Source organism: Labrus mixtus, chromosome 17, assembly GCF_963584025.1.
Source record: "Labrus mixtus chromosome 17, fLabMix1.1, whole genome shotgun sequence".
NCBI classification, from domain to species: Eukaryota; Metazoa; Chordata; class Actinopteri; order Labriformes; family Labridae; genus Labrus; species Labrus mixtus.
In genome coordinates, this window is record NC_083628.1 from 1,921,746 (window position 1) to 1,944,108 (window position 22,363).

A 22,363-nucleotide genomic window follows, 5' to 3' on the forward strand; every position below is an offset into this window, starting at 1 on the left:
CAAATCAAAAGCAGCTACAAGCACAAAGACTACCTGAGATAGAAACATACATTCATCGTGTTTTGTTAATCTATACATGCAGCTTAGGTTGCAGCAGCTCCTACTCCATAGGTCAAGCACATTCATTGTACTCCTCCCAATCGTTAATTGAATGCGTGAAAAGAAGCCTTCCTGCACATTTTTACATTTTCATTCTGCTCAGCTGCAACACAAAGACGAAGAAAAACCTTGAAAATGTGATTTTTCTGCCACTCCCTTCTCTCCGATTTGTGCAGAATCTCACAAAAGGAAGCCGGTTGTCATAATCTCCGTAGGTAAGAGTGAGGTAGACAGCTTCTCCTGCCAGTTATCAAGATGGCATAGTATTACAGTCAATATTTCCCAGAAGGAGGTAATGGGCTGCTTTAATGAAATGACACAGTAGAGAGAACAATGGACATGCAAAAATGTGCTCATATCCGTCACGGTGAAGAGAGACAGGTGGAAATAATGGGAAACCGGGCGTACTGGAGACGTCAAAGCCGTGTTTCTCTTCCAAGCAAAATGAAACCAGAGCTTCCAAATGCTTAACAGGCAATATAGATGAAAAAAAGGTTAGTGTCTCACAAAGACCGAGATAATCTCCTCAAATTTCTTGAGACATAAGACGTTTACGTTATAATTTTCCTCATCATTTTTCTCCCACTATCTGCTCCGTCTAAACAGCTACATCACAAAGCATATATAAATATAATGTGTGACTTTTTGATGCAGTAGATGTCGCCCTTTGAGCATGAAACCAGCATGGGGAATGACATGTGGAAAGGGAGCCACAGGCTGGACTTGAACCTGGGCCGCCTGCTTGAGACCACAGCCTCCATGCATGGGGCGCGCGCCCTAACCACTGCGCCACCAGCGCCCCGAAGGCAAAAAACCTTGCATCCTCGTGCATCGAGGACCGTCTTTCCAGATTTGGATGAAGTGTCGAGCTGCTGTCAGCGCCACACTGATTTAATGTCAGGAGGTTTAAAACCCGCCTCAGCTCCAGCTCTCAGCCTGTCCTTAGGTTGACTGAAAGTCAGATTGAGACAGGATTTCCAGCATGGCGACTGCCGTTGAGCCTCACTCAGGCTTCCTGATACATACTGCTTTGAGAGTTGAGTGTGTTGCTACATCGCCTAACAGTAAATGTAAAATGTGGTCACCCTAAAGAGTGAACGTTGAGAGCAGTAAATCAAAGTCCGGTGTTTTTGAAGAACCTGGTAAACGATATCTACAGCTATTGATTAAAGTGTAGCCGTCACATTACATTATGTCCTCTCCCCCTATCTGAGGGGTAAACGGTGGAGGGTGAACAGAATCCTTTTCACATGGGTCATGACATCATCGGTTTCTCATGTGTCTTGGGAGCGTTCTCCATTAGCCCTGAAAAACAAACCTGCAGCTCCCGTAGGTTATCATGCAGCTTGTAGGTCAGCGGAGAGGGAGCTGAATGTCGGCCGTGTACTCCCTCAGTACGTGAGAGCAGCTACAACAAACACCGCACACAACAAGGACATTAAACAGACTGGAGCCAACAAAGAAGAAACGAACACACACACACACACACACACACACACACACTCATTGACGGCGTACTTAAAGCTCAAACAGAAGGAGAATTCTTTCATCTTTTGGAAAGGTCATGAGCCTGCTGTGGTGTGTCTTACACTTACAAAGGTTGTTCAGGATTGAGGATTATTAACCACGACATCGTCGACCGTCTCAAACATTTTAATGTCATACTTTGGTAAAAACAAAGAAACTCCCCATCATCTGCAACAGAGTCGTATGTGGCTCAGGGCCGGGTGATATGTCGAGATTTTAAGATGTATCGATATATTTTCAGAGAAGATCCAGGGTAAGACAAGATCGTTCTTCTGTCTGGTATTGAGGGAAAGCAGAAAACTTAGGGCTGTCAAACGATTTATTAAAAATAAAAAATGTTATCATGATTAATCACATTTTTAATCACATGTTTGAAATGGAAAAAGGAAAAGTTAATAATGTAACCTGAAAGTAAACAGTCAAAAAAGTGAAATGTTTGATGTCATATGGTGGATATTTCTTTCGACTTGTCAGCTGAGCTGTTCTGGATTTATTTTTTAAATTGAAAGTGAAATGAGACGTTCAAAGGCGCACATGGTCGTTTATTTCCATCACTGCGACTATCGGGAGACACTGCTTTAGCTTACCTACGGTGCACCCAAAGGGACAAAAATAGCACACGATTAATGCCTTAAAAATGTAAATATATTGTGTAAATTGCCAACTGCCTATAAGTTCTCGGTTGCAGGAACATACCATGAAAAATGGATCAAAACTCTGTGGTAAACTGAAAATACATTTTCTGCATTTTGAGCGAACAACGCCTTTTGGCCTGTAGCTTCCTCAGGTTCGCCCAGCCCAACATAGTGTGATTAATGTGCTGGGTGAACCTGAGGTTGCTTCAGGCCAAACACGTTTTCCACTCACAAAAAAATACAGTAAAATAATTTTCAGTGTGCCGCAGAGTTTTGATTCATTTTTCATTTAAATATATTACGAGTTAATGCCGTAATCCCATCACCATAAATGTGTTTTTACGCTGAAAGCCCTAATAAAATTTAACTAAATATTTTCACTGACTGAGAGGAGCCGAGAATATTGAGATTTTTAAACTCAGTCTTTACAACTCCTTTATTCAGTCTGGCTTTGATATGAATTCAAATCTTAACATTATGGTTTTGTCTTTTTTATCCTACTACAATTTTAAATAATCTTCTCCTATGTATTCATTTTAATATCTTGTTGCTTTTATGTGTCGTATTTTATTTTTTCATTTTTATATATATATATTTTTAAATACTTATTAGTGTGAATTAGTCTCTCAATGATTTTATAAACTACTTTTTTGTCCATAACTTTTCTGCACTCTTGTAAAGCACTTTGAACTGCAATTTAATTTGTCTGAAAGGTGCTGTATAAATAAAGTTTGATTGATTGATTGGTAATCCTGGTGCAGGCTAGCGAGGTTTAGGGAACCCTAAAGAGATCAAAGTACCGCGGCGTCCTCTTTCTCCAAACCAACACTTAGCAGAAATCCACTGGTCACACATGCAAAGGGCATTTTTTTTCCACCCTGACCTTTATTTTCCCTTTTGCCGAGTTGGTTTGGATTCTTTTGCACTCGTCGGGGTGAGACTGTAGGGAGGGCCCGGCCCGCGTTATCGACTGACTATGGATCAGGAGGCCCCTGCTCTAGCCTGCAGGCTATTAGGGAAAGCCAGCGGTTCAGGCTCCTGCCCCCGCCGCTCCTTAATTGGTCCCCTCTGAAGCTCGGGCGCGCACAAACTTTCACAATCGCGCTGGAAGATTATACGGAAGAGAAAGGAGAAATCCCCTCCGCGCGGAGCCGCTTGGCATCGATTTGCTCTCTCTATCACTTTTGTTTCTTCCTCACCATTTTTTTTTTTTTTTATCTCATTTCATTTCACCTACAGATTACAATCAGCTGGGGTGGTCTTTGAGTAAACCAATACGAGTTGAGATAAAGGGGAGTAGACCAAGGAGAGAAAATGGGTGGAACAAATGGGAGATGACTCAGGACTGCCTGCTGGGTAATTGGGTTTTATCCTCTCGTTTTATCAGGGCCTTGTTTTGGATTACAGCTATGCAACACACACACACACACACACACACACAGGACGAGGCGAGAGATACCTAGACATTAACAGATCACAAGATAACTGATTAGGAGTGGGAGAATGAGGCTGTTGCTGCTGCAGTCTCATTACGAGAGACTCTACAGTAAGCTGCAGAAAAAATGCTCTACTTCTCCTCTCTCCCAAATCTGGCATCAAGGAATTGGACACAGTCTGTAAACACAATGCACAGAAAAAAAATGTCAACAGGCGATACCGCCGCACAATGCCTCGTCTCTCTTGTGCTCGCACATTCTAATTCAAGGCATGTCCATTTCAACCTGACATTTCAATTTCAGACGCTTCCACAATTCAGTGCTTTGAATATGGATCTTGTCAGTACATGTGTACGCTCTCGGTTTGAGACCGCGACAGGCTGACAATTGCCGGAGTCATCCAGCAAGAATACTGTAGATATATCTCGCCCTGTAATAAGCAGCATTTCACACCGTCTTCTGCGCTGACTTTTGACAGCGAAGTGGCGCGCTTACAAAACTCATTTATGGCAAACAACGGCAGGCGGCACAAAGGTTGTTTGAATACATGCAAAGGGACGCTTTATTCAGGCAGGTAGAGGATGCAGGTTCAAACGCAACGACACAACAAGAGTGACAAAATGATCGCTGTTTTTCCAGTTACACATTTTGAGCATCGGAAAAATAAAATAATCCATATGTATGATACAGGGTTTTCAAGATACAAGACAAAAATCATATCTAATGATATCGATCCATGTTTTGATACCATGGCAACTACAATAAAAGTCCTATTAACCCCTTGTTGGGTATGTTCTAAAAGTTGGAGGCAAACCCCTGCACACCGTCTTAATTGCAGTAAGTTTCCGCACTGAAACGTTGCCAATTTATTTGTGTAATTTAGACAGTTCATCTATTGCTGTAACCTCCTCTGCTTAATTACATATATAAATAACTTATATAAATAACTTAAACAAAACTTTTGCAACTGTAAAAAGCCCAAAAATGGCTTCAAAGTCTATTGGATCCTTAAAGGCACAGTGTGTAAATTCCTCCACCAGGGGGCTCTCAATCAAAAAACCAAACAAAAGATGACTGGCGAGGCTGGCGGGGAATCATGGGAGTGATTCTCTCTGCCCTCTCACCCCTCATCCCCTAAGAAAATATTCTCTGCGTTGACCGTAGTCATGACGACCGGGCGGAACCGACCTGAGGGAGTGAATATGTTTACAGACGAGCTGATGTATCCGAGTATAATTTACATGACGTTTTTATCACAGCAACAGAACGGCAGCTTTCAGGAGCAGCTCCCGCTTCCTTATGCAGCGACCTTGGACGTAACATCTGGTGTTTCCAAGGCAACGATAAACAAGTTGTGTCATGGCGGCCAAGACACGTCACAACTATAAAATGAAGGATTTCTCTGGCTCTGATAACTGTTGGAAATATTTGAGGTAATATATGAACTCAACAAAAATAAATATATAACAGCTCAGTCAATTTTGAATTAACTGAGATATTAAAGTTCGACATGTTGCACCTTTAAGGCGTCTTGATAATGATATCAATACAAACGTATATGAGCCCCATCTTAAGACCCTAAATGACTAAATCCTGAAAGTTGGAAGAAATAAATCCACACTCTCTGCTCCGACTTAAAACCAAGCTATGAAACATCACATCAAACATTCTCCGAGTCTGTTTACAAGTTTGTCAGAGCATGCAGTGAAGTCTAAATATGGACCCATAGTGCACCAGCGTGACACCCGCCCAATCTCTGAGCGATGTTGTCGAAAAAAATAAAAAACACTCCTTGAGTTGACTGAAATACAGAAGCATATCACTCAGTGTGACGGAGGATCTGTTTAATGTGCTTTTAATGTTTTTCTGTTCACAGTGGGGCGTCCAGTGAGCTGCTCAGATGCAGGTTTAAATGACTCAGTTTTGATTACGTTGCATTAAGAGATATTGTTAATAATTGATTCTTGAAGTGCTGAATCAAAACATTCAGTATGACTCGTGTGCAAAGGAGACCTGACTGTAAAGACGCTGGAGTGTCCTGAGCTCGGGGGTGGGGAGGGGGGGGTCGAGCCGATCTGAAGCAGAGAAGATGAAATGAAGCAGAAATAGGCAAAGCTTCTTATTGATTGTGCCGTCCTGTGAGGTGAAACAAAAGTGGTCTTTAAATGAATGTAGCCACATCGATGCTCCGAATAGACGTTATCTATCTTAATGACAAAGGGGAGTCCTTGGCTGAAGGGGAACCTCATCAAAGCCACACATGCGTAACCTTGCAGCGGCGCCCAGAGAAGCAGAAGACAACACACAACCTCACGTATGGATAAACATTTAAAATTCAAACTGTTCAAATCATTAAACAAGTGTCAATACGAGCGAGAGGAGAGGGGATTCAACACGGCCCGGAGGAGCGAGGAAACAAAAACTACACGCTCCATGCAGATTTCTTTTAACATTTCATCTTTAAAAAATGAGTCATTCATTCTCATTTAAATGTAAATCAGCAGCACAAACACACTTGAGTTTCAGCGTCATATTCACATTCATCAAATGTGACTGATGGACAAAGGAGGCGACTCAGGTACAAACACACCGAGAGGAACGAGAACGCAAAGTCATTTCACTGTCACCTGTTTGTCTCTAAGAGATTTTATGAAAGGTAAAAGATGATTGTCTGAACTTGAAGGCCTCTATTGTTTTTTTTTATATTTAAAGTATTTATTGTGAAATACAATTATTATTATTTAAACTTACCTGTGTTTGGATTTTGTTGATCTACACACACCTGAGCTCCTAGAGACCTAGCTTATTTCTTCTTTAGTTAAATTTGGCTTAAATGCTTATTTAAAATTAGCACACATGCTACATTAATGTATTTTTTAAGTTACTTGGCAAAGCAAGTAGCCGCCTGAGAACCTTTGCAGAGTCATGCTGGTGCAAAATGCAAAAAGAAAATGTCTAATTTGGGGCGCTGGTGGGACATCGGTTAGGGCGTGCGTCCCATGTGCGGAGGCTGTAGTCCTCCAAGCGGGCAGCCCAGGTTCAAATCCAACCTGTGGCTCCTTTCCAGACTATATCCACTGTCCTATCTCTCCAATAAAGGCCCAAAATAAATCTTAAAAAACAAAGAAAATGTTTAACTTAACTCCAGCTGAAAGCTCATTATTTGGAAAATCTGCTTTTAGCTTTTTAGCTCCAAAAATGTGAAACAATTTACAACACTGTCTCAAGATTGACACTCTTGTTTCTCTTGGGCAGATTAAGACAAAGATCTCAAACCACTTCACCACAGTGTGTAATTGTTTGTAATGAGAATCATCCTGACCTGTCTTTATTGTTTTATTTGTGCCCTTTTTGTTTGTTCTTTTGATCTGCATCTCGACATCATTGAATGATTTTCGAGGCTTAAATAAAGGTTTGAAATGAAATTGTGTAATCTGTGAATTTTTCCAATTAGCAGCCAATCACCTGCTACTAAAACCGACATATAGCTGATGTTGTCTGCAGAGGTTTTCGACCATGAACCCTGCTGCAGATATTTGCATAAGAAATAAACACAAACCCTTGCTGTTCTAAAACCCTGGGTCGGCTAAATGGTCAGAGCTGGAGCATCACAAACAGAGAGAGAGGAGAAACTCTGCTGTTCTCTGTGAAGAGTGACATTTCACCGCTGAGAAAGGCCAGAAGGAAGAAGAAGAAGAAGAAGAAGAAGAAGAAGAAGAAGAAGAAGAAGAAGAAGAAGAAGAAGAAGAAAAAAGAGCTGCTGCTGACACAGTGATGACCGAGCGAGGTTCAGGACAGCTGACCAGTGTTGGCTGGTCTCCGCTGTTCGAGGTCTGAGCGGGAGGAAGGCGGAGGGAGGAGGCCTGCAAAAGGGCACGACACGGGGAGTCAAGCTGGGAGATGAGCTGCACAGACTGTTAAGTGAACTTGTGATGATTGAAGACGCTGCCCTTTTTAAAAAGTACGCCCCTGCTTTTCGCTGCCAAATAAAAACAGAAAAAGGAGAAGACAGCGAAGGTAAATGATGAGAGAGGAGAGGTGCAGTGAATCACAGCGGGGTTTTGAAAGCGCTCCTCCAAACACAGGTGTGCCCTTTATCTCATGGAGGTTTTTATTCTTTCTGCTCTGCGAGAGGTATGTTGTGCTATCATAAACTACTAAAAATGTCCTTACTCTATTCTCTCAGGTAAAAAAAAAAACGGCTCAATTACTACCAACGCAAAGTGGAAAACGTCTTCAATAGGGCGTACAAGACTGATCATATGGAACTATTTTGTGATTCAGTAAATAAAATGTCAGTCCATTATGAGCCTGATTTTTTTGATTTTGAGAGACTCAGTCTTCAGGTTTTTTTTCAGCCTCTTCAACCTCTGAATGATGCAGTTTATTCTCTGCGTTTAAGTCGTGATGCTAAACTGACTTTCTGAAGGAAAAACCTCCTCCGTCTGCTTCCAAAACAACCATGGTGGAATGAATATGGTTTGTCACTGTGCCAGAATTTTAAAATTACAATTGGGACAACAGATGGAAATTAGCTAGCTAGCTAAATCTGGTACAAAGCATCTCTTCTAATCTGAGACTAATGTTTTTTTTTTCTTTTCTACACTGTCCCTGATTCAAATAAACAATTAAACTAAACTAAACTAAACATATGATACGAGTAAATGATATCTAAACCTGCTTTGATACCAAGGCGACTCAAACAGGTAGAGCCCGACCGATTTATCGACTGGTCGATAAGTTGGCCGATAGTAGCACATCAAGCATATATCGGTATCGGCTAATTTTATTGTAGATGTGCCGATATTAGTAGATTTATTCTCCAGTAAAATTGCATTTAATTTCAGTTTCATTGTATTAAATTAGCATTAAAATCAGAAATGACAAAAGAAAATCCTCTTTTTAAGCATGAACCTTTTCCTCTTTTGTTGATTTCATATTTGATTGACGTCTCTTATAAATCTGGCCCTGCTGTCTGCCCCCCTCCTGCCCCCCCTTTTTTTTGTTTGTTTTGTTTTTAATCACACAGTGAAGCAGGAAATGAGGTCGGACGTCTCGTGATTTCTACAGATTTCAACACGACTCTCACTTCAGTCGAAGGATTTGTGACCGACCGTTTACGAGGCAAAGAGTTGGTTTCATGTTTCTGATGCTTGTTTGTTTTTTTTTATTATTTATTTTGTCGTGGACTCATGCAGTATGGATTAAAGAAAAAAAAAACATCAGCCTTTAATTCAGTCTGTCTGCAGAGAATGCTACAAAGTACATGTAAGCCATCACTTTCCCCATGTCAGGCTTTAAACTCAGAGTTTCATTTTGTTTTTTTAGTTCAGCACTTGACGGCGCGTTTCTTTTGTCTGCAGGACCGAGCGTTTCTTCAGAGGAACACAGAAGACATCTTCAAAGACCGATGGAATCCCTCTCTCTCTCTGTTTTATTTCATGATGACACGGCTTTGTTTGGTTTCACAACTCGCAGACACACATGACTACAAAGAGGTACTGTGTCGGCTTTATGTGCCGAGAGGGACTCTTAAAGCTCCATCCCGCGTCTCTGACACTCTCTAAAGCACCAAACGGCCATCGAGGAAGAGACAGCGCTGTGTGAAATATAGCAGGGCAGAGTTCTTTTCTGCAGCTCCCCTCGTGTCATATTAGTTTTTTTTTTTATACCGAAGGAAAAGGGGAGAGAGCGAACTTCACTTGGAATACAGAAACCGAGGCGTAGATATGAGGAATGAGGAGAAACCTTTGAAAAAAAGCTTCTCTAATCCATAACCGACCGTTTCTGTGTTCATGAGACAGAAACAAAGACAGAGACAAAGAGGCTGGACATTACAAAGAATCACAGTTCGTCTTATACCACAACCACTTCCAAAAAGCTCCGTGCATTCACAATGTGTTTGTTTCACTCGTCTTAGGCCGTGTTGCACGTTCAATTTAAACTCAATTCAAACCACTTTTTTTAAATCTCTCTGGGGGAGATATGTTTGGAGCAGCTTGCACATTAAAGATGTAAACCAATCACAGCAACACCCAGTGTTACTTCCTTTTCTAATCGCATGCAGCGCTATGTGGAAGTAGTTTGGTCTTTGGCACGAATAATACGGCTCTCAAACTTGCAGAAAACTCCTAAAAAAAAAAAACTCCAGATATTTCCAGGAGGAGCTGCATGTGTGAACGCAATCAGCCAAATACTGTAGGGCGGACAGATGTGCAGAAAGTGGAACGGCTGTTTAACTTTGACGTGTTTAAACTTTGCTGATTTTGTTTGGAAAAGAAGACAGGATATTCTGTTGAATTAGTTTGACTTCTTGTTTTCTCTTTATGTTTCTTGAGAATGAATATAGCTTACCTAGTGCACTCTGATCCGGGAACGTTTGCGGGCTGGGCATATGGATGTATGTATGACACAATAATTAAATAAAAAAACTAAACAGAACTAAACTGTATTTCACTTGGACGTCACCCAGAGTTTCTCCGGCCAGACCCCGAGTATTTTTTTGTCTGCAGCAAGTCCGAGCGAGCTGATGTGAGAACGCAGCAGGATATTCTCCGGGGAATTCAGCTCGAGCCAACAGGAGGGGGGGATGGACATTTCTATCCTGTGGCTGCTGCACGGTGCATAGAATGTCTTCACACGACCGCTATGATCTCCGCGCACTAATGAACCTGCTGCATTACATTTCCTGTTCTCCGGGATGTTCTTCTCCGCTCTTTTGTGGATGTTGTCGTTCTGTTGGACTACACTACGCATTGATATAAAGGCAAATATTCTCATTATAACGTTGTTTAACTGACAGGGTCAGTCTCCAGCTGTGAGGTTCATGTGTGAACAGCACAGATCAGGAGAATCTCCGGAGCAGTCGTCCTGTAAGGATCTCGATAGTTTCAGGAGTTCAGATGTGAAAACGGCTCAAGAAAAGTCAGAGAATGTTTGATCCTGCGTTTGATTTCAAAGATCCAAACTGAAAGCAAATCTTGATCAATTACTGATCAAAAAACAGAATAACGGGACTGAGTATGTAAAACCTGTAAGATCGGAGTTTAACTGATTTTATTTGTGAATTGTGAAAACCTTCCTTCTAGATCTTGTTTTTCTTTTTGCTTGATTCAGAAACGGTCAGCTCCCCCGGTTCTGTGGTTCACATGTTGCAGTAAATGAACGATGACACTCAGACTTTCTGCACCTGTCTTTCCCAAGTCCCGGCAGAAAGGGGGACAAACAATGGACAAATACCTGTAAGAGGATCAAGGAAGTCTGTTAAGCAATGAAGGTTATGTGCAATGTGAATTATACTGTGCTTTTCCTAATAAAAAGAACATTTCAAAAAATAGAAACAGAATAAGGACATCCCTGCTTTGGAGACGGACGATGTCAGAGCCAAGACGGTTGACAAATGATAAATACACGTTCAGCTAGGACAGCTTGTGTTTCATGGTGTTTACGGTGCGAGGGCCGTTGTGGTTGTGAAGCAACACTAACAAGCAAATGAATCACAAAGTCTCCTCTGTGGATTTCTTTCATTTGTCATTTCTGATGCTTTTCCAATAAGTTTCCCCGTCAGTACCGTCACGTGATCTGTGTGAGGCAGAAATAAATAAAACCCCCTCATGATGATGTCTTCATCAGGGTTTTTTTTATTTACTTTCATCCGTGTTTTTTTTTTTCACTTGACATCAAAACTGACGCATGAAAACACTCTCTTTCCCGGAGCATTACTCAAACACATAAACAAACACTGGGCCCCAGCTTCAATCCAGAAAGTCATTAAATATGTATTTGCTTTTGATTACTCTTGAAATTAATTCATCAGGGAGAGCAGTGACAGGTGCTCACTGTTACTGACAAACTGCCGTGGCAGTTACTGATAACATGAGACACTTAAGTATTCTGCACTGTAACCCTCCTATCTGTCTCTCTCTCTCTCTCTCTCTCTCTCTCTCTCTCTCGCTCTCCTCGCTCTGCCTCTCCACCTCTCCACGCTCAGCTCTCCTTTCTCCGTCAGCTCAGGTGAGTTGAGAAATGATACCAGAACCAAAACATTTGTCACAGCAACAATCCTCTGAAGGTAAATTACATCGAAAAAGGGGAACAGCGAGGGGGGGGGGGGGAGTGGACAACGAGAAAGGATGAAGGGACAAGGTGTTTATGAAATAAAAGCACTTTGGAGGAAACAAAAGTGCTACCCACAGGTACAAACTGGGGGAGCTGTGAGAGACAGGTAAAGGGAGGAGGATGGGAGAAGGTGGAGGTGGAGGTGGGGGGGGGGGTGGGGGGGCGCGAGTGTTTGGCATTGAAGAGGACGGTGGAAGGTGTGAATCTTTGCCTTTTGTGGAGATTGCCCTTGAGTAAGCCAGTGAGGCATTGAATGGTGCTTTGTGGATGGGCAGTTATCTTCAAGGCTTCCCCTTTCAGTGTTATTAGAAAAACACATGACAGCAATGCTCGCTCTTAAGCGAACAGAGAGCTTCAAGGCTGAGAGGCAAACAAAAAAAAAAAACGTGCAGGAGGCTAAAACATTTGACAAACCATCACTCTCTGAAGCAGCACTCTGCAGCGCGAGCATGCATGCATGCACACATCCAGTATGTATGATGCAACATGTATAAATGATGCAAGGTGATCAAAGTATAATCACTGTGTCGTATGTTGCTGTGTATACGTACAGGCAACATCCACAGCTGATCCAACATGACCATCACAACTGAAGCGTTACATACGAGGTGGGTTACAGCTTTTACATTCAGAGTGCCAGAAAATGTATTCAGTGCTGCATATCTTTTCAGGTTACGACTTGTTTATCTTTACTGTGTTATTCTGTGAATCTCCTGCACATTTGTGTTTCTTCAAAGTCATTATGACTCGTATGGTGTCATGTTTATAGAAAGTTATGATTTCTGAGATGTGGAAAACACAGAATTTGATTCAAGAAATAAAAAATTAAGCACCTAGCAAGTGTGGAATATTGTGCAAGTTGACATAAAGTGGATTACGTTTTCTACAGTCATAAAAAAAAAACCTCAAATGATTAAATATGATGCAAACTCCAAAACGCATGCTGAAATCCAAAACAAATGCAACAATTCAAAATATGCAAACGAAAAAAACGTGCTACACAAAGCCTAAACAAATGCATTATGAACAGAAAAAGAGCTGTAAATTCTGTAACAATGCAACAAGTCAAAAACACATACAACTGCAAAAGCAAAACGCTGCAAACGCTTCACGGAAGTGCTCCAGGCCTGTAGTAGCCACCGTAGTTTTTCTTTCCATTACAGATGTTTTTTTTCCAAGTGGTAACCTCCAGTGTTGAAAAATGTTAGTGTTAGCCTCCTGGCTAACATTAACTCCCTCAGCCTTTTGGAGCCGAGTGAAATAAATTTGTTAACAAGTTCTTGTCGGGGTCAAATGGCCAGACCAGCTCCCTCCTTTTCTTCTTGTTCTTCTTTCTATTCTGGCATCTTAACTTTGTGCAGGTCTTGGAGTGGCATTTACTCATTACAACATAACTGGCATAAGTGTTGAGTTCACTGGGCCGCTTACGTGCAAATAGTCTCATATCATTTTAAGACGAGCAGGTTTACATTTTGAAACAGGCTACAATGTACTGAAGCAACAATAAATCAAATGTGGGTTTTGTTGCTTTAAGATGTCATGGTGAGTATTTAGGAGTAACATTAAGATTTGGTCATTGTTGCTTCAAATTAGGATGGACCATGTTTATTTTGCTAACCTCCCTGGGGCCTCCCCCATGCGACTGGGCCCTTAGAAATCTTTCCCTCTTTACGGGCAGTCTTGTTGGTAGTCATTCAATTTGAGAGACTTTTTATTTCTGTGATCAAAAAACTTGTCAGCTCTGATGAAAAAAGTCAACCTTCGACAAATGACCAGAAAAATACAAAATGGAAAAACAATACAGAAATTTGGTGAGAAGATAAGTTTGTATCTGGGGAAAAACAAATAAAAACATCAATGGCTGCTGTGTTTAGATTATTGTTTTAAACGGCAGCTTGGGCCGTTTATGTACACATTAGTGAATATTCACAATTCAAAGCTTCTGGATCAGGTCCAAAAAGCTTCATATCTCCAATAATTGCTGACTCTAAAACAATAACGTGCCAAAAAAAATGGCTGCTTCTAATTACGTGCAAAGACTACAAACAACAAAGACCAGCCCAGATTGCAAAGTAGAGACAGAGCCTCCATTAATCTATATCCATAAACCACAATGGGATTGAGCAAAAATTATGAAGCTACATCACCAGATGTATAATGAAAGCATTGTTTTATATTGGAGCAAACAAAGGGATTCTGTTCCAATCAATCCGGCCTCTCCTGAGGATATCATGTACAAAAGCTTATCTATTGACCAGATTCCAAAGTCCCAATATCCCAAAGACGACAAACAATAGCTATTTGATTACAACAGTGGCTTTGTCCAATGCACACTCTCATCACACTTTATCAGCTTAATGAGCTACTGCATGTTTACTTTCAAACTTAATGCTTTTTGCCTTTGCTCAAAATTCCCAATCATGTCCTCTTTAGGAGATATTTTTCCCACCATTGTTTGTCCCGCTTAGATCCCTCTGAATGTGGACGAGAACCGAGATGGTTGTGCGTTTCGAGTTGGATGGAGAAATGGATTCTCTTTGAATAATGCACGAGAGAAACCGGGCAATATGACGACCATAGCGATCTCTGACAGAATAGAAACAGCTGTGGAAACCAGCCCAGCTGTGCTCGTGAATTCATCTCGTGTGAGATGTCAGTTGAATCAAAGCTGGAGCTTGAGAGAGAGTCTGGCAGTCATTTTTGGAGGATAAATAAAACATGGCAGCGATGACTCCATTGCCCTTTGCTCCTCTCTCTCTCTCTCTCTCTCGCTCTCTCGTTCTCCATTTCTAGCTGTAGTTGTTTGTTTTTTTCCACTTTAGCCATTCTCAAGCCTGGATGTCTTTGTTTTTTATCATCAGAAGGCTCTACAAAGGGGGCTGCATCTCCAAACCTCAGACATCAGGAATGCTCACATTTGAATGAATCAGAAGCAAATGTATGTTCCTTCATTTTGTAGAAAAACGGGTGGTGTGCTAGTATCTTACAATCGCACAATAATGCTGAACTGTTTGGACGTTCTCCAGCAAGACAGTATGCATGGCATGCATGGCTGCTGGGTAATTTGTTTTTTTATGATGTTATTTTCATTTTTGGTTCAAAATAAAGTCAAACATTCATGATATTGTATTACCAACATATCTTATGTATATGGATTTATATCATGACTAAAATATTGTTTGAACATTATACTGTGACTTAAAGGTCTCATGTGTCTCTAGTCTGTCTACAAACCCCCCAATGATGAGAAAAGTCCATCCTCTCCGTCTTATACCTGCTCCACTTTTCAGAAAATGTGTGCTCAAACAGGCCATTTGGAGATTTTCCCTTCATGACATCACAAAGGGCAGTAGCCCCTCCCCCAGGTGGGTGACACTCCCACAGCTAGGTGTTTGTTCTGCCCTCTGAGTCTGCCTTCTCACCGTAAACAATAGGACATGGCGCGAGAAAGCCCGAGACACCCAAAGCCCTTCCAGAGAGGGGGCGTGGTCAGAAACAGCTAATTTACATATTTAAAGGTACAGACACAGAAACAGCCTGTTCTGAGCAGGGCTGAAATAGAGGGGTTCATAGGCATGATCAAATACAGGATCAGAGTGGATTTAGAACAAGAAACTTCACACACGTTTTGAGGAGCTCTGACACTTATTTAAACTTGTTAAAAAGGAGGAGAATATGGGACCTTTAAGTATTGTGATAATATTGTTTGATTACTAAACGATGTGATAATGTCCTGTATTGTGATATCTTGTTGTCTCATCACATCATCCAGTGTTTCCAAACCCTCCTGAAGAATCCTTAAAGTTCAATCAGTGGTATTATGAGGCTGTTTATTCTCCTGCTGAGCATGTGGAGGGACCTCTTACATAACTTACCAGTGCTGTCATGTCATTGTCCCTGCACTGAGTTCATGTATTGATCTCAGCCTTGTAACCTTACAACGCCCCATTAGGACTTTATATATGCTTTTAATCAAACAGTCTGTCTAATTACTAACTACCATCTACATACAGGACAAGGGTGACATGGCTCTACATTTCTGTCCACATGTGAATTATTTACATTGTCATTAAGTTTCATGACAAATACACAGAGCCAGTGGTCGATCGTTTTATCCTTCAGAGCATCGATTTTGAAGAACAAAACCTCAGCAGGGCCGTTTTCATCCACATCTGTTTGGACTCATCAGCATATAAAATGATGTTTTTTTAGAGAGATTAATAAAATGAGGTATAACGTGTGTTTCATGGGGAAACAGAGGTTATCACTACATTGACATGCATGATTCAAGTGAATAATTTCCAGTGGGGATACAATATCTATTGCATGTCTGTGTGTCCTGGGAGAGGGATCCCTCCTCTGCCGCTCTTTGAGGTCTTTTATTCCCTCTGTGTTTGAAATGTGCAAGAGAAATAAAGCCTGACGTGCCTTTTTGATTAGGTTGTTCCTCATTTTAATCAAAGGTCTGATGATTATGTTTGTCATTGGCTGGAGCAGATTGTAAAGCAGCATATTGGTTGGTTATAATTAAGACAACCTTTGTAGCCATGGCAGTAGAGCGTTTAAAAAAATGGAGCTTTCAGCAAAGATGCCTTAAAAGGGAAATACTTTACACATAAAAACCCTGAGATATCACATTCTCAAGAAAAGCATGGATGTCAACGATGATCCCAGGAAACATGCTGATCATTTCATTCTTTTCTTGTCTTGGGATTTTTTTCATAATGATCTAAGAAGAACTGAAGAGCGATGTGCAGAAAACATGTTTCATGTTATCACAAGGACCCTGACCTCGAACCGCAGATTTCGAACCAGTTTATCCTCGAGTCCAAGTAAACGCTCGCACCAAATCTAAGAAAACTCCCCAAAGGCATTCCTTGGATATTCTGTGAACAAGAAAGGGATGTACAACCTAAAACACAACGCCTCCAGCCAAACTATTAAGGCTTGGAGGCATGAAAAAAGATGTTTTAACTAAAGCGCTGGGCAAACATTTCTCTATTTCTTTTGGGGGGGGACTACTTTCTGCTGTGGATTAATACACATTTGGTGAAGCAAGTGTTTATGGAAGCATGAGGAGTTGACTTAAACTGATTGCTGAAACCATTAGAGCTGATTCGTCATCCATCCATTGAGCCATTTTTCATACAAAAGAGTCAAACATTCCCTTTGTGTTGAGTGTTTGCAATCTGAACATCCAATGCTTAAAGATACTGCAAAATGCATTTTCAAAATTTCTGACATTGTGCAAAGAAAAATCAGTAAAACTGGTCAAACCAATAAACCCAAAATACTGGAGGTTGCAAGGACTACTCAACAATACGGCCGAGCTTCATGGTTTTCTTCAAGCTCCTTATTTTGTTCTATTGCACTCAACTCCACATACAGTATGCTTGCTCCAGTTTGAACAACATGATTATCGGGCGTTTTTGCTGACAGCTAATGAGCGGTTCTCACTGGAAATTTGAGGTTGTGAAGCCTATCAGTCACATGTGACTCACCTCACTTGCATTTGAACATACCCAAGCTTTGGCGCACATACAGCCCCAATGATTACACCGCTGTGGTCACATTTCATCAGCCTGCAGGCACCGACTCTGGGCTTCTCCTTAAAGGGTTAACACCATTCCTCCTCTCGTGTGCCTTAACTTGTATGCTTGCAGGTAAATGATAAGGTCTGCGAGACATAAGCAGCGAGCTTGGTCGACCGAATTACACCCCGGTTTCTGAGTGAAAGTTAAATTAACTGTCGGGAGTCTGTGTGTGTGTGTGTGTGTGTGTGTGTGTTGGGAACCAAATTTTCATTTCAACCATGCTCTATAACTTGGCCTTGCCTGCACACTTTACATTATTTAACCGTTTTTTTGTGGAGTGTGCCATTTCCATTTCATCTCGCCTCACTTCTGCATAAAGTATTTGACTGTTGACATCCATATCATTGCACGACATAAATATTTATTTTACAGCCTGGCAGAGGGCCATCACAAACACAGGCCCTTGCTTTAAAAAAAAACCTGGCAGATGCAGCGTGTATATACCTTCACGGCTTGATCAGAACTACATTCTGCACACAGCACATTTTTTACCCATTTTTTACTTTCATGTTCTCCCAACATCGGTGTTTCGGTTGCCAAGCATCGGCCACTGCTTTCAAATACAATGCAACACAAATGGAGCCACTGTGTGGATTGTACAATATGCAGCCACTTCTAAAAAAGGTTACGTGCAACACCTGTGAGGCAAACTTTAAAAATTAAAAAAATAAAAAAAAACTCCTGATCTCTGCATGCAAAAAGTTGCCCTGGAGGTAGGCGACATATTCCTGATATAATATTTATGCTATGCAAATGTTCTAAGTTGAAGCTAATTTCGATGCTTAATATGCAAAATAATGAAAACCTTAGGGCTACTCGACTAATTGACTTGCAAATGCATCTTTGTTACACGGCCATGTGAGCCGAATGGATGTCAATAGGTCAGAACAGAATCAGCAGAGGAAAAAGAAAAAGTTTCCATCCACCATGATCCGCTCACTGACCAGCACATGCATAAATATGTCCTGTCTTTTCTCAGGCTTACATCTGAAACAGTTGCAACACAAAAACAAAATCACAAATGTTTTCATCCCCACTCATAAAAAACATGTTTTTCTTTTTTTGCAGCACTGGGTTTTTTTTATTATAAATATATATATATATATATATAACTGGTGGGATAACCACACTTGCAGCCTTTTTTATTACAACTTAACATTTCTGCACACGTATGAGAAATTAAAATTAAAAAAAAAAAAAGCATCCCAAGCTTTCAAAGCAGCTAAAAAATCAATTAGAAATGTGCAGAAGCGAGCGGAGCCCTGGAGCAATCATCTCCATATAACCAACCTTGAGAGTACAGTGCACTGCATTCAGTGTGAAACAATAGCTCAGGCTGTAAGTAAGTAAGTGAGCAAAATAGGACACACAGGGATGGTTTCCAGACCGGGTTTTACAGATATTCCCCCACAACAGGACGACGTCTCAATGATCCATTTTGTCATGCTGTTAATGTAAGTGTCCACATATGTCAGCAAAAAAATTAAAGACAACAATTGGGAGGGGGAATATAGAATCAAGCAATACTTCTACAGCAGACCATAATGTGGAATAATATGCACCTTTTTTTAAACGTGGTAAAGTGCAGCAGAGCATATTATCCCCCAGTGCGGCTGCTACATGCTGAATTACTTTTGAATTACTAATAAGCTGAATTAAACGGCAATTAAAAAGGGAACTAGACTCTTAGAACAGAGAGCACTAAAAATAAATCAGGCAAAGGAGCACATTATAATAAAAGTGTAGCTCTTTATCAACAAAAACTGAGAGCCAAGCACGATTTTGAATCATAGATAAACTTAATCACGGCACATTAGAAGCACATCTTTAACCTTTTAAAGCACAAACTTGTCATTATTCAAATGCTGGTTGGTAATTATCACTTTGGAGAAAACAGAAAGCAGGTAAAAACAACTGATCCAAGCACAGGCTGTCGAAGCACACGCACACCTTTTCCACTCAAAAACATTCGGCTGATCAAAGAGTGGGGTCCTACCTCGTGCCAGCGTAGCCGGGACTCGCGAGCCGAGAAGCACGAGGATGCCAAAGCTCAGGTAGCATCCTCCCGTAAACTGTCCCATCATCATCGGTGCTCTGCGTGTCTCCCTCCCCGTCGGGTCTGGGGGCACTGGAAGAGGGTCTCGAGCATTTGTCGTCTGCTCGAGCTCTCCACCTCAATAACCCAAAGTCCGCGTGCCCCCCCCCCGCCCACCCACGACGAAGGCTCGTGCTCCGTCCAGGTGTTTAGTGTCCGTAAGGAAAGCTGTTTCAGCGCGCTGAATGAATCGCAGTGCGGAGAAGAGGAAGGAAGAGGAGGGAAGAGTGTGCGGAGCTTTCCACGGTCTGCACTCTTCTGCGCGAGAGGAGTGCTTGCGGAGCGCGCGCGAGCCGGCCAGCCTCCTGGTTTTCAGAGGGAGAGAGAGAGAGGTAGAGCGAGAGAGTAAGAGAGAGAGAGAGAGACAGTGAGAGAGAGAGAGAGAGAGAGAGAGAGAGAGAGTGAGAGCGAGAGAGCAAGAGACAGTGAGAGAGAGAGAGGGAGAGAGAGAGACAGAGAGAGAGAGAGAGGTAGAGAGAGAGAGTAAGAGAGAGAGAGAGAGAGACAGTGAGAGAGAGAGAGAGAGTAAGAGAGAGAGACAGTGAGAGAGAGAGAGAGCAAGAGACAGTGAGAGAGGGAGAGAGTAAGAGAGAGACAGTTAGAGAGAGAGTGAGTGAGAGAGAGAGCAAGAGACAGTGAGAGAGAGAGGTAGAGAGAGAGAGAGGGAGAGAGAGAGACAGAGAGACAGAGAGAGAGAGACAGTGAGAGAGAGAGTGAGTGAGAGAGAGAGCAAGAGACAGTGAGAGAGAGAGAGAGAGGGAGAGAGAGTGAGAGAGAGAGACAGAGAGAGAGAGAGACAGGGAGAGAGAGAGAGTAAGAGAGAGAGAGAGAGAGACAGTGAGAGAGAGAGAGAGAGCAAGAGACAGTGAGAGAGAGAGAGGTAGAGAGAGAGGGAGAGAGAGAGTAAGAGAGAGAGAGTAACAGAGAGAGAGAGAGAGCAAGAAACAGTGAGAGAGAGAGAGAAAAAAGAGAGTTGGAGAGAGAGAGACAGTGTGAGAGAGAGAGGTAGAGAGAGAGGGAGAGAGAGTAAGAGAGAGAGGGGTAGAGAGAGAGAGAGTAAGAGAGAGGTAGAGAGAGAGCGAGTAAGAGAGAGAGGTAGAGAGAGGAGAGAGGTAGAGAGAGAAAGAGAGAGACAGAGAGAGAGAGAGAGCAAGAAACAGTGAGAGAGAGAGAGAGGGAGAGGGAGCGAGTAAGAGAGAGAGAGAGACAGTGAGACAATGAGAGAGATAGAGTAAGAGAGAGAGAAAAAAAAGAGAGCGGGAGAGAGCGAGACCGAGAGAGGGAGAGAGAGAAAAAAAAGAGAGCGGGAGAGAGAGAGAGAGAAGGAGAGAGAAAAAAGAGAGAGGGAAAGAGAGACAGTGAGAGAGAGAGAAAGAGAGAGAGAGAGACTCTGTGGACCTGTTGAGAAGTTTTCAAAGGTGTTGGTGTGCGTCTGTTATTAACCAGATATTTCAGTTTAAATCTACATCCTGTTTCCCGGAAACAAACATGTCACTGAAAGTCAACACCATCGCTTCGGAGCTCTTTGCCCCGTGGCGTTGTCAGAAAAATGACATCTTTACTAATTAATGCCTATCTTCAACCTACGAGCATATGGCCATTGACTGGTGTCCAATTGCCAATTAAGAAGCCAGTTGCTCATTAAATTAGTCTACTTCTGTCCAAATATCAGTTTTTCCAAGTGATTTAAATAATCTCAGAATATTGGAGTGATCATCTTCACAGTTTGCCCTTTGGGAAATATAGCACTGAAGGAAGAAAGAAAAACAAAATGTGATAATTATTTGAGTATTTACAGTGAATGTCCGAGAAGACTTACAGATTGTTAAATGATTAAGTTGGATTCAAACTGAGATATCTACGACAGCTTTTTACGAGCAGTGGAGCATGGATAAAGATCCTTAAAGAGGACATATTCTCCCCCCCTCTTCTCCACCTTTTCAAACAGTCCCCCTGTGGTCTAAATGAAACATCTGTGCTGTGGTCAAAATATAACATGAATCAAGCACCAGAGGAGGTTTGTGACCCTGTATAAACCAGCTCTCTCAGAACGCTCCGTTTTGGTGTGTGTGTCTCTTTAAATGTAGCCAGAATCCCACTGTGACATCACAAGGAGAGCACATTTGAAACAGAGCATTTTTCTCTGTGTTGTAAGACTTATGCAGACCACAAACAAAGGACTGGATGGTTTATTTCACATGTTGTGGGTCAGTAGACACTCAGGTTACCCAGATATATGTTCAAAAACACTGAAGAAGTGGATTTTTCATAATATGTCCCCTTTAATTTTACGTAAAGTATCCATCACACTCTGGTTATATCCCCAATGAAAATGCAAAAAGTCTGAATAAAAACAACCCTCTTAAATTTAGCACATCGTCCCTAAGACATTATAGATATTAGTGTTAGAGAAACATGGTGAAGTGGATTTAACATTATATAACATCTTTAAAGTCTTTATATGTGATTTTTTTGATCCAGCAGATGTCGCCCTTGAGCACCAGCATGAAACCAAAACAACTTGCGCTGCATTGTTGTGTTAGCATGCTAATGCTGTCACATTCAGGGGGAAAACAAGGAACTGGACCCACTGGCAGAATTAACTAAATATATTTAATAAACAAAAACTTACTTCAAAAGCCAAAAACTAGAGGTCAAACACAGGTACGCAAAGGTCTGGACATAGGACATAGGACATGGGACACACCATACAACACAGACAAATGACATACAATCAACTGACACAGAAGGCAAGAAACACTGAGACTAAATAGACACAGGGGTAATCAAACACAGGTGAGACTAACGACACAGGTGAAGACAATGAGGGCAATCAACACGGAGGGAAACACACAGAGG

General features: G+C 41.7%; 1 protein-coding gene across 2 annotated transcripts in view; it reads right to left on the reverse strand.

Moving 5' to 3' along the window:
• The window catches only part of unc5da (unc-5 netrin receptor Da), a 236,046-nt gene extending 216,156 nt beyond the window's left edge, over nt 1-19,890 (reverse strand). Inside the window, exon 1 of one of the 2 annotated variants that reach the window (XM_061060918.1) lies at nt 19,406-19,890. In XM_061060918.1, the coding sequence (XP_060916901.1) occupies nt 19,406-19,496 (91 nt within the window). In that variant the 5' untranslated portion in view covers nt 19,497-19,890. The remainder of the gene's footprint in view (nt 1-19,405) is intronic. The other variant, XM_061060917.1, reaches the window with a different exon arrangement.
• Nucleotides 19,891-22,363: the final 2,473 nt, after the last annotated feature.